Below are 24,431 nucleotides of genomic sequence, written 5' to 3' on the forward strand. Positions count from 1 at the left end.
GAAAATGTACATTTATTTATTTATTTATTTATTTTTAATCTGTGTGTGGAGACAAGTTACAATTATATACTACTTTCCACCCATCCTCTCTGGAGAACAGAGAGTTGTAAGGGAAATAATACAAATGTTCAGATTATAATTCTGGGTATTTTTTGCAACACCATGGATAATCTGCACTTTGTTGCATGGATGCGGTCACATCATTCCTGGTATTTGTTACTATTTTGACTGGTGTTTATATATATATAAAAAAAACCAAAAACCAAAACAACAAAAAACACTAATTAAAAAAGGCAAATAAAACATTAATAATTTGGCTAAAAACTTCCTCTCAGAAACATGTTTTCTTATCCAACTTGGTGCATTGCTGTTCCACACAGCTCCAAACACCAATAGCACTTCTGCTGTTTTCCAGACTTTGTCTTCTCAGTCCTCTGCAAATTTTTAGAAACTGGCAGTGGTTCACAGAATTTGTCTGCCAAATCTATTACCACTCCAGGATTCAGCTCATCCAGACTTCCCAATTAGCATGTAGTATCTCTGGGTTTTCCAAGGTTTCCCATACTCTTCTAAATTCATCCTGTTAAAAAGTTTTTCCATAGTTCCTCTTGCCAAAATCCTGAACTCGGGGCAGCATCAGAATAAATGGACAATTTGCTGAGAAGGTACATTAGAGGTCCTCTCTGCTCAGCCCAGCTGCTTGGCAGCTGTTACTGCAGCTCCAGGGCAACAGCAACCCACACATTTGCCATGCATCTCCACACGGGGAGCTTGGCTCCTGGATTTAGCAAGACTCATTCATCTCTTTCTCCCCAAAGCAACCTTCTGTGCTGGAGCACTAAAACCCCTTTATGAAGTTGGGGCTGCTGCCGCACCAGAACAGGGGGGATTTTCTCAAGAACAGATCAAAATTTGTTCGCTGTAAGGGAGGATGTGACTCAGATACTTCATTAATCACATATAATATCTTGAGTTATTCTGACTAGGATACTCACCTGAAGTCATAAACAAGGGGATAAACAGTGTCTGTCATAAACAGATGCTTTTGCAGATCTAAATAGCGTGACTCAAGAAACAGCCCACTTGAAATTTTCTTACAGCTCTTCTTACAGGATCCTGCTCCCTCGGGTTCATTACCCAATCTGGTAACTTTGCACCAGAACAGACTGCAGCTGCTCACATGTGCAGCCTGATCTCTGAAAAGAATAATGACCAGCTAACAATCCTGACCCCTTAAAACAAACAAGTTCAGATTAATAACGTATGGATCAGTTAAAAACTTGACAGGAACTATCCTGCATGAACCACCTCCAATATCAGAACTAAAAGGCTGCAATATAAAATGGCAATTCTCTAGCATTTAAAACAGTTAACACAGGAGGAATAACACAGAAGATTTTAAAGGACCTTTAATATCATAGCCAAAACAAGTGAACAAATATTTTTTTAGTTTTTCACTCCTTATCCTTGTATCTTTTGCTTTTCTTCGTTTACTGCCAATTTATCCCAGCTTTCCTATTCCTGTTTTCCAAACTGATCTTCCCCTGATCTTTCACAATTCACATTTCACTCTGTATTTGTCAGTCTTCCTTTTACTTTTTCTTCTCCTTTGTCTCTTCCTCCAAACCTCTGTTTTCTTCGCCCTTCACCAGCTCCTCACTGATCGAAGTGGCAGGAGGAACCAGCAGGCGCAACGTGCAAATTGTTCTGGAGAGTGTCCACAGCTTCACACCCAGCAGCTCCTGTTATGGGAAGAACAGGCTTCTCTAAAAACTGATTTGCACTCTTCTCTCAGTCACTCCACTTGCTATTGCAGAAATCATAGACTTTCTGCAGCCTCAGAATGGCCTTCATACCACAGGCTCCACAACAAAGTTTTAAGCACTTTCTTTGTATTCCTTAGAAAAATTAATAAGAACACCACCCCTCGATACCTTCTGTGAAGTCAAATAGCAGCTCTACAGCACTATGAGCTTGTATCCAAACACCACTATTAACAATTACCTTCTCATTGCTTCAGTTATGTCAAAGCCATTTCTACCTCACAGTGTCTAACCATGTCAGACTCTTGTCAGATGATACTGTAGCTGTAAAATTTCAGTCTCAAACACTGCAAAGAGGTACTGGACTATAAGACTTGGGTATTTTAAATGAAAAGACAAACACAGAAGCAATGCTTTCTCTTGTCAGCTGGCAAATACAATAGTTAGGCAGCTTAGTTCTTTACAAAGCACCGTTTTCACCTAATTTTAGCGTCAAGTATAATCCAGATCATACAGCTTCTTATTTTCACTCACTTTTGTGAAATGAAAAGGTATGAGTTAAGGAGAATTTGTCCAGTGTAGTTAGGAGTAGTAGTAGTAGTTACATTTATACAGTCCTAAAATTACATTTGGCCGTTTGAAGACAACTGCAAGGCTGATGTGGCCCCCAGTGAAAATGAGTTTGACACCACTAGTCTAGAGCAAACATGAAGTCTACCCATCCTATTCCATTACATGTTCTTCATTAATTCAAATGCTGACAACTTCATTAACTTCATGGGCTCCAGTACAGGCCAGGCTAATTTTAACACTGACACCACAGGTAAAGTTCAAGTCAGTACTGAGGGGTTTCGCTTTTTGGAGATCTGTGGGGTTTGTTTTCCTCGTATAAATATAATTTTATGTAAGGACTATTTTTAGTTCAAGTGAAAGAGATTGTTACTTCAAGCTTCTCATTAAATGGCCAAGACTCGTATTGACTTTGGTCAGCCTCATTTATATCATGCTCGAACCTTTTAAAAATATTATCAATTCCCTTCTCCTCCAATAATTCACTTTATGTGGAATAAAAATTCCACATCTCAAGCGTTTTTGCAATTCCATACCAGACATGTATATTACATTGGTGACAAAGAAAAGATTTTCACCATCAGATGTGGAATAAAACAACTTTTAAGATAGCAACATCTGACATTTTTAAGGAATACCATAATTCCCTTTTTCCAAACCAAAACTTATTAAAGCTTCTTACCTGGAGTCAGTCTTAAAAAAAAAGAATAATAATTTAAGAGATGCTGGTTTGAAAACACAACCATTATGTGCTTACCAATTCTGATATGTGACTCTATGAGACACTGAAACAAGCCAGTGCTGTGATTTCAGTTAGAACATGATTTGAACTTCCAAAGCGGTGATGGACTCCCTGCTGTACAGAAATCATCTTGCCTCCACAGTCTTACTGCCAAGGAGTGTTTTGCAACAAAGTAGTTTCCAGAAATAATACTGAGATTCTATATGACATTCAACTCAGACATGAGTATTTTTTGAAATCCCCTCAAATGCAACTCGCAACCAAAGGAAACAGGTGCGAGACAAACATGCAGGAGCAACATGCTGTCTCAGCACTGGAGACAGAGCTTTAGAGAATAAATTATTATTTTTAACTTCCATTTTCTACCTTCAGTGGCAAATAGCACATGTCCAGGGAGGTAAGCAAAGACTGGACAAGCACACAGGGATTCTCTGCCAGTGCTTTTTGTAGTGTCCAGCAATTCATGGTTCAAAAGGATTTTCTAAGCCAGAGGTGCTGCCTTTATATTCAGCAGCCTTTAATGGATTCATCTTACAAGTAGCAGTTCAGTTACTTTCAAGTCACGTTAACTTTAACATTAATGAGATTTTTTGTGTTGTTTCTTCAGGAGGTTTTTTTTTGTTGCGAGGGGAAGGGGTTGTTAAAGACAAGTGCCACAGCTCACCCTCACGCCTGTGGAGACCCACCTCATCTTGTATGCTTTGAGCCATCACCTGCAGATTCCATTTAATAACCTCTAGTTGTGGTATCAGGAGAGACAGTGAACAATCATTCCCTATTCATCCTTTCCCTCTGCCACTTGTGATTTTATGGACTTTTATCATTCCCTCTCAACCATCTGCCTTTCAGTCTATTTAGTTATCCTCATACAGGTGTTGCATGCTATTCATCACTCCTGTCACCCTCCTTTGAAATCTTTCCCAGTTTTACTACATTGGGTTTGAGATAGAAGAAACCAGAACTACACATAGCATTCAAGATGCACACACACACCACAGATTTATAAATATCTATTATTTAATGGATTAACAACACTTTCTTTTATTCTCTATTTGCTAATTCCCAACATTTTAATTAAATTTTTAACCTCTATTAAGCTGACATTTTTAAAGATCTATGAAAACCCTAAGATCTTATTTCCAATCTGTAATAGCCATATATTGACGGTCCCCAGTAGCCATGCAAGATGAATGTTTTCTCCCATATCTGTTATTTCATGTTTCCTGTACTGAATTTCATCTACTGTTTTATCATCCAGGCACTCTGTAAAACAAGGCCTTTCCATAATTCTTCAGTCATCTCTACTGCTCTGAACAGCACCTGCAAACGTTGCCATATTTCTATGCAGCCCTTTTTCTAAAAGGGTCACAAGTATACTGTAAAGCACAGGCCTAGGCACAGATCCTTGCAAGACTTCACTGGTAATTTCTTTTTGCTGAGAAATGTGATGATTTATTCCTGCTTCCTATCTTTTAACCAGTTATGTTTGAACCCTCCCTCTTACCCTACAGCAGCTTGCTTTCTCTAACAGCCTGGGATGAAACCTTGTCAAAAGTCTTCCCTTTCTGAAGGTCATTTCTATATTGCTGCCAAGGCTGTGCATAGAGCTCAGATCCTGCTTTACAGACAGATGAAAATGATTAGAACTCAACCCTTCCTGCTCTCTTGATTCTACTGTAACATATTCAAATTTGACTTGCTACGCCCCTTCCTGACCAGTGTTCATCCCCTCTCTTCTTCCCTATTGATATTATACACACTTTAAACTTAAACAAAATAAAATATTTCTTGATATTTGTTTACAGACCTCTCCAACTTGTTAAAAGAAAGAAAATAGTCACATCAAAATTAGTCTGAAATCTGTCCCACATTTATTACATGTTAAAAAAATCAAATCCCACATACTGTTATGTAATCCCCTGTCACCTTCACACTGCAAGCCACAAATGTTGACGTTTCATTAGACCCTTATTGCTAACGTGAAGAAAGTTTTAAAGAGTTCTGTTGCATACCAAAGATATACTGCAGGGTTTTTTTGGGAGGGGACATGGAAACACACACACAGACAACCAAAACCAACAAAACCCACCATAAGGTTTTGTGTCTGAAGTTTGAGAGCTCCACATATAAAGCTGCAGCAACCAAGGATTTTGATATTCAGACAGCTGAAGCACTACTGATTTGGAAATGTAATTTTTCTTACAGTATACAGGTGAATAACTCATGCCTAATTACAGACTGAGACAATTTCAACTAGCACAAGTTTAAAATATTAACGCAGAAAATCAGACCATCAGAATTTCCAATAGTGTATTCACTCTGGAGCAGGCAGGCAGCATCATAACACAAATACAAACAATAGTACAGATTATTTAATTAGATTACTTCACTCTATGAATCCTTCCAAACAAGCTCTTTAAGAAAACCAGAAATAGAATTAAACTTCCGTGGTTTCCGGACATTTTGGCCTATAGCAGTCAGTCACGCTCTCAAAGCGTGTTCTCACAGAAGCAGCAGTGTCTACGCAACAAATCACATTTGGACATATTTCGACCCAGGATGGGTAAGGACAAGCAGAGGTGAGCAGCAGGCTGTCCCTCAACACTAACACCAACAGTTGCCATAGTAACGGGAGGAATCATGGGAAGAGGCTGGTATTGATCTTTCCATCCCATGTTCTTGCCATTTCTTCAGAGTGATCTTACACAACGGCACCAGAACTAACACCGTCATACATACCCACGTTCTGAAGTTAATGGGAAATAATAGTGATGAAAAGGTAACAGGGAATAATTACTGCGGAGGTCGGTCTGAGTACACAATGAAAAGGCAGTGGAATTTTCATCCTAACACAAGCTACGCGGCGGGGTGGGGGGGGGGAGGTGTCAGTAAGCACAGACATGTTTCACCATGCCTTCCATCTACATTTCAAGTCTTCTGCGCAGTCTCCTGCCGAACAGCACCTGCCTTTTCTCAGCGTTTGTAACAAGAGAGTCACCAGTGCCAGGTGAGGTACTGCAAATGTGGGATATAGCTCAGGCTGTTTAGAGCTTTGCTGAAAGCCTGCAGCATCATGCCAGCGTACCAGTATGGAGTATGCCAGTATGGAATGACATAGGGCCAAAAGGATAAGGAGACTACTTACGAATACTGAAGAGATTTTTCAGGTTAACAATGGCATAGCTCCAGAGTCCCTCAAAATACACTAGAGCACAACAAAGTTCCATAAACATGGGATAATACATTACACGAGAATAAGAGATTTCAGTAGAGATTAATATGTTCCCAATAACATGTAGCTCAAAGTTGCATTTAGTTTGCAAATTAAAGGATGGTACTTTGTTAATACTACCATAAGGCTTAAATGAAAAATATATTTTGAAGGTTTCACCTTCACAATTAACATTTCTTCTTACGATAGGCAAAACAGGAGAAAAAGCATTTAAAATATATGACTGAATTAAGAAAGCCTTTAAGACCGTTCCCAACTGTATCTCTATCTCTAAACACTGAAGAATGACCAGAATAGTTAGCAGAATGTGGGCCTAGCTAAGAGCAGAAGGCTGCTTATATCAGAAAGGGAAAATATTATTCTTGTAAACAAGTAGGTCACTTCTGCTACATGCACCCTACATTGTCCCAGTTTTATATCAGCATAACACCTCTGTAATCCACTATACGTGCAAAAGCTGAAGTAATAAAGCAACAGCAGCATGGGAAGTACCCAGTATCTCCAGAAACTTTATAATTCACAAAGTTATTAGCCCCGGCAAAAAAAAAAAAATCTGAGTAGCACAGCCTTCCGAAAATGCATCACAGTTTTCCAAGGCAAATACAAAAGACAAATTAAAAGTGTCTATATTAGTACAGGTATTTTTAACAAATTTTTAATATTTATACTTACTAAAAATAGAAATGGAAAAAAACCCCTAGATAATACCTACCATTTATGTACATCAAGATAAGAACTCCATCAGAATCCAAACAAATTATAACAGTATATGATATTTAAGAGCTCTGGGAACCCTGTTAATCACAAGTCTCCCATCGTAACTTAAAGAGGCAAACAGCCACGGGTCTGCTGAGGACCATTCAACTGCATATACGCTATCTTCATGTTCTTCATAGGTAGCTATTACACTGTCCTGAAGGGGCTCTTTAACCCTATAATAAAATAAAATAAAAAAAAAAAGAAAGAAATTGGTAAGGATCTGTGAACACAATTTAAAAGGCATTATAAAGCACCACTAACATCTAGATATGCAACCTACCATTTAAAGTATAAGAATGTGGTAGCAGACCCTAAGGAAATACTTTACACCAGACACCTGCATGTACCTATGTTTTAGATAACACAGCAAAGTCAATATTAAAGACTCCATTTGCAGAGACAAAGTACCTCTTATTTTCAACTTCAGTGCATTCCCAAGTCTCTCAGAACCTACGCTAAGCATTTCTCTCTCTCTAAAGCAAGTTAAACCACAGGGTGTGACCTAAATGCACTTAAACACCCATTTTTAATCAACAGCTTTTCTCCCACCATGCTCCATCCCTTCCTTTCCCCCTCTGTTGTTAAATGAATTCTTAAAATATCTTATTAGAGACACATAAGTAGGTAAAAAGTTGCAGTCCTTAATGTCACAGTCACTCCTCTGCTGCCATCCTGAACACATTCTCTCCAGAAAAATGGAAAGGAAATAGAGGCATCACTCTGAATGCTTTGATTTATTTTTTTTTTCCTCTCATTTCTAGAGTTATACCAACACCAGATTCTCATCTATTATTGTATACCTCACCTCTCACCGCAACACCCAAGCTCCTGGTCACCTACATCACGAGAGACAGGTTCTCTTTTGCATTGCAAATATATAAACACAGATTCAGGCTATTCTCTGAAGTCCAACCCCCCCCAGAGTCGTCAATTGTGCTCTGCTAGCGGAGAACAGCCCTTGCTCCCTCCACTCACAGTGTCAGTCCCTCCTCTCACAGCAACACCACAGCACATTATTCCATAGCTACGGGGTAGGTGAGTTTTCAGAGGATGACCTTAGAGCTCCGTCGCCCACAGAGGATCACCTCTGTCTGACAGCAATCAGTCAGCCTTTCAGAAGCATCCCCCTGCCTCCCAGAGACAGCCTTGTATTACAGCTGCAATCCTCCTAATAGAAAGCAAAGCTGAAGAGCCCCGTGAACGCCACTCAATCATTTAAACAGATGCTGCTACCACAGAAATGAAGTGTTGTTATTGGCCATTCTTTGCCCTTTACCGCTCTCTGAAAGCACAGCTCCCTGTGCTCACAAAGCGGATATTCTATCACATTTGAATCGCTTGCTCGGTGTCATTGCTCCACCTAGCCAGCCCCACCAGCTGTGAACCTAACATCGCAATTAAAACTGAACTGAATGAATAAACCAAAAACAGTCTGATACTGCAGAATAGCTTCAGATATTTAGTTTCAAGGACTTTTATTATTTACTTATGCTACTTTTAAGGTCAACTAACGAAAGAAGGTCACAGCACAAACACCAGGCAGTCCCTGGTTAACTGCAAAGAAGCAGCTTGTTTTGCAATTCTCCTGAATACGTACTTTGATACAAACCATCTAACAGCAGAGAGCTAATGAACACACAGACGCACGCAGACACTTCATCTCCTGCGATGTGTTTTTCTAACTCCCCGTTAACTGACATGCCTGGTTAAGTGAAAGTTGGTCATGTCCCCAGACAGCCATGTGCTTCACGCCGTGCTCACCCACTTACCCACAACTCCATTATTCCAAAGGTTTCAGATGTCTCTCCGGATGAGCAGGGGAGTAATGCACAGTGCACATGGCTGTCAGGGGACACGACCGACTTTCAGTTAACCAGGAGTCTCAGTTAACCAAAGGCTGGATAAACAAGGACAAATAAGCTTCTAGATTATACTACTTTCTGTATGCTCAGAGCTGTTTCCGTGTTTCATTTAAATAACACTGTTAATCTAATCTAATTTACAGAAATCATAGGGGAATGAGTGTTCAGGAAAGAAGCCTGCAGATGAACTTCTATTTGGCATTTCAATTTATAACTACAATTCCTAACTGTCTTTTGTTATTGCCTATACACCAAATTTATTTTTGGGTATGAAGGGAACTTTGTGCCCTCCCACAAAAAGAAAGCATGCTGTTCCATGTGGTTCCTCTCTTTTCAGGGTTTTTTTGTTTAAAATAGCACAGATCTATGATAATATTATGTATAGACTACTAGTGCATAAGAATGGCATAGCCTTGAGACAGATATTAAGAATCTGAGAAAATCCTAATGGAAGTGATCACTTGGTGTAACAGAGCTAGATACTAGACAAGAAAACAGGATGGAAAAAAATAATCTCAGAATGACACGTCTCAGGAACAGTAGAGAAGATCCAAAACAAACTGTCTATAATCTTCCTTTACAAACACTATGAATGAAAACAGATTACCCATTACATAATTTAAAGGCTAATAAGCCCAGAAGGATTCTGCTGGTGGAATAAAGAGCAGAATTTATTTCATGTACGTGAAAGACTATTCAAAATAACTAAAAACCAAAACCAAACCACACACAGAACGAACAAGGTTGTTTGTGGTGGGTTTTTTTCCTCACAACAGGAGTCTCTTAGAGACAGATCACATTAGCTCATGCTAAGAGACTTCCAAGAAAACACCTCAGATTTGTCTGTATTTTGGCTATGTGTGTGATTTTTTGGCAATCCAAGAATAGGCTGAGGATATTATTTTTGAATCTATATGAATCTATTATACTTAGAATTAATCAGTTCGAGTCCCACAACAAATTATTGACTCTCAATACATTTGTACACATTTTATTTATTAAAGAATCAGCTCAGACTCTCCTGACTCTCCAGATATTAAGTATAATTTGGTTAATGCAAGCTACAGACTTAACCGCTATGACACTGACTTTTATTTATGCAAGGTAACAAATACTTTAAAATATATATAATAAAATAATATATATGTCTATATATATGTAAACAGAGTCTACAAAAAATATTATTTTGGTCACAGTATATGCTAGCAGAATACATACAAAACTTGTGTTTATCTAAATAGACAAAAACGTCTTAAGATATTTAAATTATCCTTCTGTTTTTATCAGTTTCTAAAATTTTATTTCTTCATAACATAAGCTATGTAATTTCAGAGCCTAACGCATCATAGCAGTGATAAGTGTACTTTTTCTAATACTCTATTCATAATGCAGCAACGATTAAAAGAACACTGCTATACTTTCATGAGCGTTGTTCTTATCTCAGAAACTTTGCATTTCACAGTTACCACCTCCTGATGACAATGCTCAGGTTATTTGCCTTATTAGGATAGACGGGTAACACCAGCCACAGGAGACCGTTCACAGTGGACTGGATACTGGGATTAAGTCAGATATTTGGCAGGTTTTGAAACAGGGAAGAGAGTTCAGGACCTGAAATTTTTTCCCAGTTGGAGAAGTTCAGAAACAGCAAGAGTACCTGTACAGAGCTGTATGCGAAATTTCTTCTATCCTACTTTAACATGTATAATTCAGGTTGTTGCCAAAACACAGAGATTTCTGGTTTTACATAAAAATTGCAGGTTATGGGTGTAAAAATGTAGTTGTGATGCTATAGCTAGTTTAGTGTACCACAGGTGTAGGTGCCTGGCCTATTGATCCCCTGACGGAGCAGTCCAACTAGACTATCTTTGATAAGCACACTTGGCAACCACTTGTTATGCCTGGCAATTTATTTTCTTCCTCGTCCTAAGTCTCCCTGTCCCTTAAAAAGTTCCTTCCTTGTTTTCCTGTACTATTTCAAAGACACTTTCTGTCCAGACTAAAACACCTTTTTCTCTCTTTATAAAAATTCTTGCATTGCATCAACTAACAAGGCATCAAACTCTTCCATCATTGAGAACTCACAGTAAGAAATGTGTAATCTCTACTTACACCCTGCAGAAATTTAAGACCTGTGCCTTACATAGCTGACATGGGACTGTTTTCTCCTTGTAATCTTATCTACATAGCATGACCCCTACCAGCTTCTCCTATGAAAGGTGAAGAGTTTTCATTTTACTAGATAACTTGGAGGTTAATTGTGTTACAGACTTGAGAGAGAAGCCTGTTAAGCCTTGAATTTTTTTTTTTTTAATGTAGTGAGCTGTTATTTCCAATTACTTCTCATGCTAACAGCCACTTAAGTTTGCAGTGCTTGCAATTCTGTTTTGTCGCCACAGTGTGCAATAAAGTAAGTTTTCCGGAGTCACCAAAAATCATTAATTCCTCATCACAGCCAAAATTTAATCCTCTTTAATCTAAAAATGACTATGAAGTAGATGTAACTTAATAAAGCAGCAACATGTACTGCAGCAACCCAAATGAATCCTGAAATGCGTGCCACTGGATTCCAGAACAAGCCCTGTGGATGCCCCTTTCCCTGTAACTACAGGAGAAAACTCAGGAACTGTAAGGTTTTATTTCTGATAAGCTTTGGCAACTCACTACTTACTTTTTCACCCTGTTACACAAGGCAGAATTCAAGGATATTTGTACGGGACCACAATTTTTATTTATAATAATTGGGCATTCATCTATTGTAAGCATTATATATATATATATGTCTATATATATATAGATCTATATATTACTGAAAAAACAGCTTCTACAGGAAAATCACAGTATCACAGTCACAGTATGTTTGGGATTGGAAGTGACCTCAAAAGATCATCTAGTCCAATCCCCCTGCTGGAGCAGGAACACCCAGGTGAGGTCGCACGGGAACATGTCCAGGCGGGTTTTGAATGTCTCCAGAGAAGGAGACTCCACAACCCCCCTGGGCAGCCTGTTCCAGTGCTCTGTCAACCTCACTGAGAAGAAGTTTCTTCTCAAATTTAAGTGGAACCTCTTGTGTTCCAGCTTGATCCCATTACCCCTTGTCCTATCATTGTTTGCCACCGAGAAGAGCCTGGCTCCATCCTCGTGGCACTCACCCTTTATATATTTATAAACATTAATAAAGTCACCCCTCAGTCTCCTCTTCTCCAAACTAAAGAGACCCAGCTCCCTCAGCCTTTCTTCATAAGGGAGATGCTCCACTCCCTTAATCATCTTTGTTGCCCTGCGCTGGACCCTCTCCAGCAGTTCCCTGTCCTTCTTGAACTGAGGGGCCCAGAACTGGACACAATATTCCAGATGTGGTCTCACCAGGGTGGAGTAGAGGGCAAGGAGGACCTCTCTCGATCTACTAACCACCCCCCTTCTAATACACCCCAGGATGCCATTGGCCTTCCTGGCCACAAGGGCACAGTGCTGGCTCATGGTCATCTTGTTGTCCACCAGGACCCCCAGGTCCCTTTCCCCTACACTGCTCTCTAATATGTAATTTCCCATCTTTAAAACCAGGAAATGCATATTTCCACGTAACAAGTACCACAGTAGTCCTAATATCCAAAATAAATTAAGGAGGGTATATCTGCTGATTAAGGCTAAATAAATTGTACAGATAAATGACCCTTTGAAAAAGCAGAATAGCCCAGGATTTGGAAAGTGCTGCTGCACTAGATTTGGTCCAGTTTCTTACATATCCAGCCAACCACTGAATAATGGTGTTCCCCAAAACAGAAACTGTTTAAGATGTTTTAATTAATTGAGATTCCTGGTTGATTCCATAGTATAATCCTGTAATTTCTAGACTTCTCTGAGACATAAATACCAGAAGCAAAATATCACCCAAATTAGCACTATAGGCAGCTGTGTGAAAAATACTCTGGAAGTTTACCTTATCATGAATGTTTGGCAAATACTTTTAAAAATACCAACACCTGCAATTCACTCTCGTGAAGTCACGGATATGTATTCGAAGATGTTAAATTAGACCACACAGTTCGTATGCACTATCATGAAACCACATTATTTACTGTTCCAAAGGGTTCGAATCACATTTCTAACACAAAAAGTACAAACCACCATCTCCTTTAAATGGACTTTTGAAGGAAATATTTTCTACAGAGAGGCCAGCCACCGTTTTCTCTTTGGTCCATTCCAATTGCTGCAGATGCTCCTACACTTCACTGTCTCAATGAGATACTCTGTCCTGGAAGGATCAAATCCATTACACCTCTCATTTTCAATGCAAAATGGTTGGAAATGCCTGTGTTAGATCTTGTTCTGTTCATGCCAAAGGACAGTGCAGCTAACACGTATGGTGACAATTATTGTAACATAAGACTTCTGGAAAAAACTGGAAAAAAAAAAAGTATTTCCTAATGTGCATTTCTGGTACAGTCTTCAAAGATAACAAAGATAAGGTAAATCTTAGAAATTATTGTCAAAAAATGTAGCAAAAGGGAGAAGGCAGCATATTGACCTTAGTAATGTCTTCTGACAGCAAAAACACAGCAGACATTTTAAGCCTGTAAACCCCAAAGAGAACAGGTAGCTCATTCTGCAAAATTAAAGTTTAAGGATGGCTTCCTTTTCCAAACTGATTTTTAAGCTCAAAATCCTATTGACCATATAAGCCTTCTCATTTGTATGGATACAGAAAAGGCTTTTTCTCTTAAAAAGCAAGTCCTCCACCAGCCTCGTCCCAAAGTTCTGGCAGGGGATGTCATGAAGAATGGAAACGTTATAGATGCAGCATGTACCTTGCTGATGGTGCTCCTAACGTAGTAGACGATCTTCTCATGCTGTGTATCATCAGTATATCAAACAGAGGCAAACAGAGTTTAAAATTCAAACTGATAAGGCAAACATGGTGCAGTAACTAAAGAAAAGGAATCCTGAGTGGCGAGTAAAGATGGTCACATTAAACTGCAAAAACCCGGTAGTTTTTGCTAGAAATAGAAATGTAGAATTAAAACGTTAGAGCAACCAAATATATGCTCACTCACTAACATAAGGATTTTGGATGACTGAAATACGAAGAAAATATATATAAGACAGTCATGACCTCCCTTCGGAGGAAGACAGTTCTCAGTACTCTGCAGATGACCAAATTGGAGCTGACAGACACCTTTGGGAGCTTTGGAATTCAGGCAAGTTCAGTGTTGCAGGGAGGAAGTCCTTGCAACATCAGAATGCAAAACCGTTAAAGAAAGAGAGGCCACGGAGAAGCCTGCATTAATCACTTGCATCCATAGATGTGGGATGAACCCATGTTTAAAACGTTTCGTTCGAAGTGAGACATCAAATAGTACTCCCTGTGTTCTTACCCAGGCAAACCAGCTTTGCTTTGGGGATGAAAACTAAACACACCCTAAATACTCACCTCAACTGTTCTATTTTCACTTGTTTTGTACACTTTTTTCCTACATCTGGATCAAGATGCTAGAAATAAAGCTAGGAAAAAAAAGGAGTTTCACTCCCCATTTCTCAACTAATTGTTTGCTATATTTTTACTGTGCATTAAATTGTTCAGACTAGGTACTTGACCAGAACATACCACAGCTCTCCTCTAGTCATATGTCTATACTTCCTTTTTGTGGGCAGCTTGATCATCTTTTTAAGACTATCTACTTTTGACAGAGGCTTTGGGCTTCCCAAATAGAGAGCCATTAAGCCTTGCCTTATTCAGTGCAAGAAAACACAGTTGGTGTATTTCCCGTAGACACATTTCACCAAGGCAGCACATGCACGATGCTGGAACAAACAATAACACAGTGAGAAGAGAAACTCGAGAAAATGGTTGTTGGCAAAAGAAAATCCTAAAGGGAAGAACCAGAACTCTCCAAAGATGATTCGGAAGGCAGTAAAGGTCCCTGAGCTGCAAACCGTCAGGGGCTAGATGTGCACCCAGGGGAAGCATTATCTCCTTCTCCTGTTTGTATAATCATTCCTCTTGGCCACTATCAGAGACATGATACAGGCCAGGAATACCTTTGTGTGATACAGGAAGGCTGCTTGTACGTTTGTGTGATTGATGGAAGAAACGATAACAGCAGTTAAAAAGTAGGGGACAGACAACAACTGGCTGCTCTGATCTGAATCAGCGGTTAAGAAGAACTGAAGGTCACTCGACCTAGACAACAGATAATACGCGACAGCCCTAGTTATATTGCTACTCAAGAGTGTTCTGGTCCCAAAGATATGAGCATATATATTCCCCAAGATGTCAACATACACATGGACAAACACACAAAGCAGAAACCTCAACTAATAATTCCTTAGTAAGAACAAGAAACAGCAACTTTTGGGTTGTTGTCTATTCATTACTCAATGAATCTGTATAATTTTCTTAAAAAAAAAATCTCCAAGTAATTATTTTTCAGTTGTGTACCTTAAAAACTAGGCATTTACTACAGAAAGTTCAGCAAGAATAAGCGATTGAGTAGACTCATGCACAGTCAAACAACGAGGCAGTTAAACCGACATTACTTGATTAACACGAGTCTTAAAGACTTCAGAAGTCTTAGCTGTGTAGAGTAGAACTGGAAGTCAACATTTAGAAAATATGGGCATTTTTGCTAAGTAGGGAAAGAAAACAAACAACTTTGAAGATACAACTAGTACATACTCTTCATTTTTAATATTTAATCCCAGGAGCATTTTTACAAGTCATTTTATTCAGAACATAGGTAGCCCAAGAAGAAATAGTCTTTTCCCTTCTTTGCACTTGATATTTCAGCCTTCTTTGGAAAAGGATTTGGTGACTCAGTCTGAAGGTGACTGACTGGAGATACTAGTTGTACAGACACCTGCTCCTCCTGGTGTATTTTGAGATACACCTCCCCAAAAGACACTTCCGAGATTTGTATGCTATTCAACAGCAAAACAGATGTCCTCTAAAACAGAATAAAAATAAACCCCGTGAGAACATAACACTTTCTTGAAAGCCTAGAACATATCCAAGCAAAAACAACAAACACACAGCCCCCAAACCCCATCAAATCACACAACAAATCCCTGTATTTTACAGAAGAGACGGGACCCATGGAATGGCGCAACTGACTCTTCAAAGAGGTCTCCAGGAGGGAAACGGGTACTAAAGCCTAAACACTTGGCTGTAGTGGTTGACTAACAAGAAGCATTCCCAAGAGCTGCTACATCCTGCTTCATTAGTGTGCCCAGAACCAAAAAAGACATTCATCTGTTGCTGACCTGGTGGTGAGCACCTTGAAAACATCCTTCCAGCTCTACTCAACAAGGGGGCAGACTGAAAAAAAAAACAAGCTAAAAAAACCACCAAAACCCGAACAACAACAAAAACATTAAAAAACTCCACAAACAAACAACAAAACACACCACAAAACAAGACTCTCACAGGAACAAGCAAATGTTATTATACAAAAGCTAACATGCTTCCCCTTGTTTTATAGGGAAAAATATATGCTGAAAAGCATATATTTTAAAAGCAAATGCAGTATTGATACTCTTAAAGCATCTGGGAACATGCAAAGCCTCCACATCATTACAATACAAGTCATTCATGATGTGGTTTACGTGCATCCCATAGTCAAAGGTACATTATACGTGTTGTATATTGCTTTGCATATTATGGTTTCAAAAAAATCCTACTCTAGAAAAGATGACTTGTGTTTTAATGAGGCAACCCTACCCAGCCTAATACATTCAGAACTCCAGATAACCTACTACACAACATCTGTCAGAACACTATTTACTTATGATGATATTTATATTACTACAGTCTCACCATATAAAAAACCCTGTAGCTTCTTTCTCACTTCCATTAATGCTAATTTTTTCTTCCACCCAGAGCAGTATTGCAATCCCCAGCCCAAGGTAAGGAACCAAATCGTACATCATATTTAAAATGCTGTACTTTAGTTACATTCTGAAAAATAAGTATGTACTGTTGATGTGAGCAGCTTTCAAGGTACTTAATTTGATGCACCTTGATTTTCCAGGCACTTAGATCATCTATTGCTTTTAGAGACATTTTGTACATTTGAAATTAACCATTTCTATATACGGGACAGTTTCCCCATTTAAACTAAAAAAAAAAAAAAAAGTTTCCAAGTTCTTTATGTAAAACCAAAATATCAAAACTATTTGGAGCAATCCTGCTTCTTTATTAATAAAATAAAGGTGCATGAGCAACCTTAAAAATGCAACTAGAGAAGTAAACAACTTGACTAGATGTTTCAGTTAAAATTCTAAATAAACAGCTGAGTAACTGGGGGATCTTTTTTTGCAATTTCCTTGTTCTTCATCCCCTCTGACCATTCTTCATTTAAAAAGATAATTCAGGAGGTAGCCTGTTTAATTCATTGCAGACAGTTTTGACTATTACAATAAATTAACAGAAGTAACAAAACAACTGCTCAATACAGACATGTAGAACATGGATAGTCACAGTTGCAAAGAACAGAAAAATGCAGACTAAAGCCTGTTTGCCTCAAAATATTTTACATGAGTTGCCATTGTCATACCATTGTCTTCACTTTGTAAAGGAAGAATTTGCTGAAGACCACCTCATAAGCTAGCCCCAAATTAGAAAGCCTCAGCCCACAGTAGGTCTACAGAACTCCCTATATGCATTTATATTAACAAAGTACAGAGAGGAAAACAAGCATCACATATTGTACAATGAAAAAGCTGGAAACAGACAAAAATGGAAGATTAAAAATGATTATTTCACCATCTCAGTTAACTCTTTAGTAAAAACCCCATCCCTCAAAAATTCACATGCAAAATACACGATCTGTTACACACCCGAGTGGATGGTGTTAACCTGCAATAACATCCGTTATTCTCTACCAAGAGTTTCAAAAACAAACTTCTGTTTTGCCTGAAGTAGGTCTAATGAGTTACTGATTTCTAGAGCAGCCAGCAATACTAAGAGCTAAATTTATGAAAATGAATGTATATATACTTCCCTTCTTGCCTGTGCAGGAGCTCACCATTAGACAGGTAATGTTTTCTAAAGGTTAGAATACATACACAGAAAATGCAAAAGGCAGATTTTCAACTGTCACTTAACCCAGATTATTGAACGTGCTTGACTTGATCCCGATCTCCCTTAAAGTGAATCTTTTTACTGATGCAGTGGACTTCAGGACTGGTCTTCAGCATCACCATCACCTTCCTACCAGTGAACATACAGTGACAATGCCAACCAGATTAATAGAGTGTCTTCCACCCAAGACTCCAAGTAAAGACAAACGAAGTAGGAATTAGAACTTCTTACCTGAAAGGCCTGTATACAAAAATCCTAGTCAGCAAAAAGAATAGCATGTTAACCACTACAATAAAAAGATACAACTATAAGCATCTGCATAAAACTCAGAAAGCTTCATACTTCTCTTCTTGATGCTGGTCCTCTTGGTCACTTAGTTCATCATCATCTACCATATGACCAAATGGTTCGGAAGAAATTGATACCATATTGGACAGGATAACTCTGCTATCACTGCTTCCTGTAAGGATCAGCTGATCATGAGAATGATTGTATCTGACATTCCAGACCCTAAAAAATGAAATCAGAAAGAATAAGAGTTTATTCTTGGCAGGCAGTGCATCTGCATTAAATGATTTTGGTTTAAAAAACAGCACTAAAAATAGATATTTGACTTAAATGTTATAAAAACACATAGAAGTGACATGCCTCATTCCAGAGACTGTTTTTTGCCATCTTCAGTTGGCTTTTAAACTTCCACATCATCTGTTTCCTAAGTGGTGTCTTTAAAATTCAACAAATAATTTTTGGAAAAAAAAATTCAAAGAACAAAACAGACCATTCAGTGGTATCACTCCATGAGGGTACATGCCAACTCATTGTTTGGCAAGTCAGATAAATAGTTAAGTTCCAAATATAAAAATTTCCCCAAAGCAAAATACAGATTAGAATTAACCTGTTAAACAAAAATCTCACAACATTCTTACAGTAAAGTTTAAAATAGACCCTAAAACAAAAGTAGGATTATATTTCTCTTCAATTGTTACATTTTACGCATCAAGTTAATACCGAATATCTTATGGTTCTTGTTTTATTCTTTTTCTTTCAATCTTCTGTAAAGAAGTATAAATGCTGCTTCTGTTAATTCACATCTTCATTCCCCTCAAAGTTGCTTCAGGGTCCAGATTTATTTTGCAAGAGTTACTCCAATCCAAATTTTATAAAATATGAACTTCTCATCTTTCCTTAACCACTGAAGTCTGCAAACGTCAGACAAGATTCTCTCCTTGCTCCAGCCACAGGCCAGAGTGGTAGATACAGGCTTTAAATATTATCTCGGAGAATAAAATTACTCACTCACATATTCTGCCTTAAGGGCTGCAAAGAGCATGAAAAAAGTGTGGCTGAATTATTGAGCATTTCCACCATTCAACACCAGAAGGATTGATGGCAGCTGCTGCAACCAAAACAGCTCAAGGGATTTTCTGCACAGCAGGTGCAGCAGCTCAGGCTCAATGTGGGCAGGCACACCTGTGTCCCAGCTGGCCCCCACAACTCAGGTTCTGTGTTGTGTTTCTCAAAGGTGTACCCTATCTCCCAATGTTAATAATACTTTCTTGCCAATTAGACTATCATTGTCTAAACTCTTAATTTGCATTTACAGAAGGAACATTCACATGTTGAAACCTTTCCTCAGTGCAGAAAAATGATTATTCACAATAGCACAAACATAGTTAGTTTGTATTGTTCCTAAACAGTAAAATAATTAGCTGAATAAATTACATAAGCCATCCACCCACAAAACAGCATGCAGATAATTTGTTCTACCAGTGGGAATGCTCCTCTAGTGTCTTCACTGGTTCCATGACATTTCTTGTGTCCCAGAATTTCACCTTGCAGTCATCTCCACAGCTAGCCAGGTAGTACTGTTTATTGGGATTAAAGTCCAGGTCTCGTACCAGCTGTCCGTGTGCATTTTCTATGCAATATATCTGTCTGTAAAACACATTAAAAAAATTAAATGGTCTATAAAAGGCTAACTGCACTCTGCTGACAGGAATCTGTTTCCCTGGAAACTTGCATAATTTCCTTAGCACCCGCAGACCTAGAGTTCCATTGCTAGTGCACAGTTTAGGGAAATCCCAGCTGTTAACAACAGTGACTTGTATAGATTTCTCAGCTTGTGCTGAAGCTTTGCTCTTTCCTTGTTTGTATTAGGATCATCTGGAGCTAAAAGGAAACAGTAACTCCAGATGATTCCAGGACAGCTCTCCAACAACTGTTATGAAATGTCTGCTACTAAACTGCACTATTTTCAGATACAAGTTTCTCCACCCCTAAGTAGGCACGACAGTTCTGTATTTATGACATCTAGTTCTCTCTATATGAGAAGCTGAAATGCAAGGGAGTCAACGGATATGAAAAACAGCTTTTTATTATTGCTTTATTTTGGACTTACCTTCTTAAGCTCTGGCATTTGTCATTAATTTACCTGTGGCCCAAAACTACTCAGACATGCTCATACTCATGCACCTGGATCACTTCAGAAAACATTTGTAGTACTGATAACAACCTAGCATCCTTATTCAAAACATCACATTCCATAACCTGTCTCTTAAGCTTAGGATTGTGTTTGGTTGTTTCCGCTATTGCATTACCTCTTTCATGAAAAGGTTGTACCTGTTCCCATGTGTGTTCTCCAAGCCATCATCTACCAATGTTCTGCTTAGACTTGACAGTCTCCTACAACCTTCACTAGATCTTGTCAACACTGTTTCTTTTTTTTTTTTTTTTTTAAATGAAAAATGTTTCTCTTCAGAAAAGAGAGTGACCAAAATTGTATTTCCTGCACTGAATGTTCTCCTCTGAATACCAGAGGAGTCTCATGATGTTAATACCCAGCTACTAATACAAAACAAAGTTTCTCCATAAGGAGAGATTCAAAGTCTACCAGGCCTATACTAAGCCCTATCCTGACAGCTGCAGCAGTCTCTTGAGATAAGGGATATCACGCAGATACCCAGCTTCACCACCCTGCTCCAAGTTTGAGAGATTAAGGAGATCACTTAAGTATGCCTTTCTATCAGGTATTCTGGGATTTGAAATCAATGATTCCTTTTAATTTCTTGAAGTATCTTTATAGGAAAATGTTTGCAGCAACGAACCACTTATTTCCTCCTTCATTGCACCTTTCACTTCCTTCTTGCATTGCTCATGAAAATATGTGTAAGGGCTTAAAAATAAATACCACTGTCCATTCAATAGTGCTTACCATGAAAGCCTTTAGCCCAGCTTCACTATTATTCTGACCACTTCATACTTTTCCTTCCCAAACATGAACATTCTTGTCTTTCGATCTACCATCCTCCCTACAGCAATAATACCTACACTGAATTTCTCACTTATAAGATTAATGCCAGATCACAGGAACATTTCCTCCACCTTCTCATCTTCTTTTCTCATATTCTATGTTTTCAGAAATTAGTCTTTGAGTCTGAGTTTTCCTGATAAAATTATCTCTCTGAATCCATTCAGCTTAGTGTCTGTCTACTCTGTTTCTCAAGCCCTTCTCTGTTTAATATTGCTTCCTAGTCTAGTCCAGGACTCTTCCCACCAACCTCTCCCCCCTCCCCACTTTGTTTGCTATGTGCAAAATCATTCACTCTTATCTTACAGCTATCAAATCACACTCTAAGGAAGTAGGTATTCTAGCTACTTCTTTAGTATCTTTCCTCTTATTCTTTGCTGGTACTGTAGTTTACTCCGATTCCTCCTCCCTCCTACCCCCCCATTTTTTTTTTGCTTCTTATACTGCCACAGTTTACACTGCACCGACTTTAAACTCATACCTCTAGCCTCATGATCAAATATTCACATCATTCTAGACATATTACAGTGGAATTGCAGATGAGACTTATCCTTGCACATATTTTTCAACTACATTGCAAACAGCTCTTTACCACAGCCTATCACTCACAAATTGGTTCAAGGACTATCTAATCTGAGCTTCACTTGAAGTAAATAGAATTGTGGGGTTTGCTTTTGTTAACCAAGCCATCCTTTCATTGAGGATCTTGTTAATATCTGGACTATCTTTTATGAAAGTTACCCAGAGTATTCACTTAATGCAAGATGGAGATGCTTTTTCTAATGACACAGAGGATGAAGCAGACTTGACTGTACTTAACATTTTCTCCTTAGAAATAGTGGTTTTAATTTTAAGGTCTGCATGCTATATGCTGAGAATAGGACGACTACGAAACATCAAAAAAGGAACTTAAAAAACCCTTCTCCTTCGACCTTTCTTTCCTCTCTTGTACGCTTCATTTAAAAGAGTCTTCACAAAGTGTGTATGCATATATATATATATATATATATATATATGAAGTTATATTTTTATATATCCTTCTACAGGGCAAAGAACAGGATCTGATGACAAGCATACAGGAAGTGACTTAATTATTGTATTTGTGGTTTTAGCTTTTGTTTATTAAATTAAATAAACCTTTCTGGCAAAACCAGACAAGGCTAGCAAACATGGGAATTTATTGCTACACCCCTGAGCTGGCAGGAACCACAGAACTAAATTTAAAGTCATCCCCCTTTAAGGCAACAAAAGTTATTACCAGACATCAGTCTTCTCGCTTTAGTGATAAATTACGATGTGCTAAGGGGATAAAGCATATCTTAAAAGAGCTTGCACAGGCTTTAGTAGTCATGGCAACAGATGTGCACAACATCACTCCTTTGCTTATCAAAACCACAACTGAGCAGGAGGAAAAACACCTTAGTAGGTATACTCAAAGCCTTAATTGATTTGGTTATGATTTTGATAGATTCAGTAGTTTCATAAAACTAGCACACTACAATCTTTAATATAGTATAGTATAGCATACTAGTTGTTAGAAAAGTGAAGAGTGAACTTACACTGTGAATTACCTTCAGAGATTAAAGTTACCTTTAAAGAGTATGCCATGAAAACAGTTCATAGCATAGTCAGGATTGATGTTAGGTCATTTTTGCATTGAATTACAGAACAGCTTAATTCAAGTAATGCCTATATATTGAACATATCACTAGTACATATTTCAGTAAAACTCAACACACAAGTTAGAACTGAAGCTAAAGGGAAAAAACAGAGAAACCTCTTTGCCAAGTTTGAAAAAAAAAAAAAAAAAGAGAGAGAAAAAAAAGGAGATTGTCTTTTTTAGATAAAAGATCGCAATTTCTCATTACCTCATGGTTCGTGTATCCCATCCTCGAACAGTGGTATCATTGGCTGTTGCAATCTGTGTACAATTGTGGTGTGGACTCCATCTTCCAGAAGTAAATTTTAATTGTCCTTTCCCTTCCAAGGCTGCAGAACTAGAGAGCTAAAACAATGAAACAAAGCTGGCAACGATTCTAAATGTAAAACTGAAATAATAGAATAGTCTGGGTGACCTTTAAAGGTCATCTAGCCCAACCCCCTTGCAGTGAGCAGGATCATCTTCAATTAGATCAGGTTGCTCAGAGCCCCATCCAGCCTGGCCTTGAATGTCTCCAGGGACGGGGCATCTGCCACCTCTCTGGGCAACCTGTACCAGTATTTTACCACACTCATTGTAAAAAATTTCTTCCTCATATCTAGCCTGAATCTCCCCTCTTTTAGTTCAAAACCATTACCCTTTGTCCTATCACAACAGGCCGTGCTCAAAAGTCTGTCCCATCCTTCTATCCTCTTTTAAGTACTGAATGGCCACAATAAGGTCTCCCCGGATCCTTCTCTTCTCAAGGCTGAACAACCTGGTTTTGTTTTAAAGTCTTGATTTCAACCTTTATCATTTAACCTATTATAATAAGATCAATATTTTTAAATTTTCAGCCAAAAGTTTGCAAGTGAGGCCAGCACACACATGCTGTGCTATTTCTTAATAACATGTGAAAAAAAATCCCACACATGTAAGATTGGCCAAGTCATCCTTGCCTTCCTAAGCAATCCTTAAGTATTTGCAGGAATTAAATGACATGTTTTCTTGCATGAACGTCCAACTATGTATACAGCCAAGTTCCCAATCAAGTCATGGTGGAATTCTGTTACTAACATGAAATCCCAGAGTTACTGAATAAGATGTTTTGATTTGGTTGTTTTCCTAGTGTTCTTTTATATGGCTTCTATGAGCCAGAAAGAAACTGCATAGATTTAAAGGACAGCTAAGAGGTAAGGGAAGGAAATGTTCATATAGAAGAAGGGATCTGGATATAACGCAAGGAAGTCCACAAGTCTCCCCTCTGGAAATCCAACAAATGAGCTTAAAGAAAACAAAGCTGGTAGTTCAGAATCACAAATGCAGGTTCCAAAAACCATTCTAGCTTTAACTGATACCTAAATACATGGACAGGTATGCAAGTTTTTTTTAATCTTGAAGTCTTCCTTCCACTTCTTTAAAGGCAGAAGAGTTGACTATATGAGGAAAAGAAAACACCAAAAAAGTCTGGTTTAGAC

At 38.4% G+C, this 24,431-nt stretch overlaps 1 protein-coding gene across 6 annotated transcripts in view; it reads right to left on the minus strand.

Annotated features, from left to right (window-relative positions):
* Positions 1–1,391: 1,391 nt before the first annotated feature.
* The window catches only part of EIPR1 (EARP complex and GARP complex interacting protein 1), an 85,428-nt gene continuing 62,388 nt past the window's right edge, over positions 1,392–24,431 (minus strand). For 3 of the 6 annotated variants that reach the window (XM_082048609.1, XM_082048612.1, XM_082048613.1), the window contains 4 exons: positions 23,183–23,319; positions 19,775–19,942; positions 18,350–18,517; positions 1,392–7,239 (listed from right to left, as the gene is read on the minus strand). In XM_082048609.1, the coding sequence (XP_081904735.1) occupies positions 7,065–7,239; positions 18,350–18,517; positions 19,775–19,942; positions 23,183–23,319 (648 nt within the window). In that variant the 3' untranslated portion in view covers positions 1,392–7,064. Of the gene's footprint in view, positions 7,240–15,626; positions 15,873–16,188; positions 16,244–16,935; positions 18,137–18,238; positions 18,263–18,349; positions 18,518–19,774; positions 19,943–23,182; positions 23,320–24,431 lie in introns of those variants that run through there. The other 3 variants (XR_014183644.1, XM_082048610.1, XM_082048611.1) reach the window with 3 other exon arrangements.

This window comes from Streptopelia decaocto (assembly GCF_964273445.1).
Source record: "Streptopelia decaocto genome assembly, chromosome: 3".
Classification (NCBI taxonomy): domain Eukaryota; kingdom Metazoa; phylum Chordata; class Aves; order Columbiformes; family Columbidae; genus Streptopelia; species Streptopelia decaocto.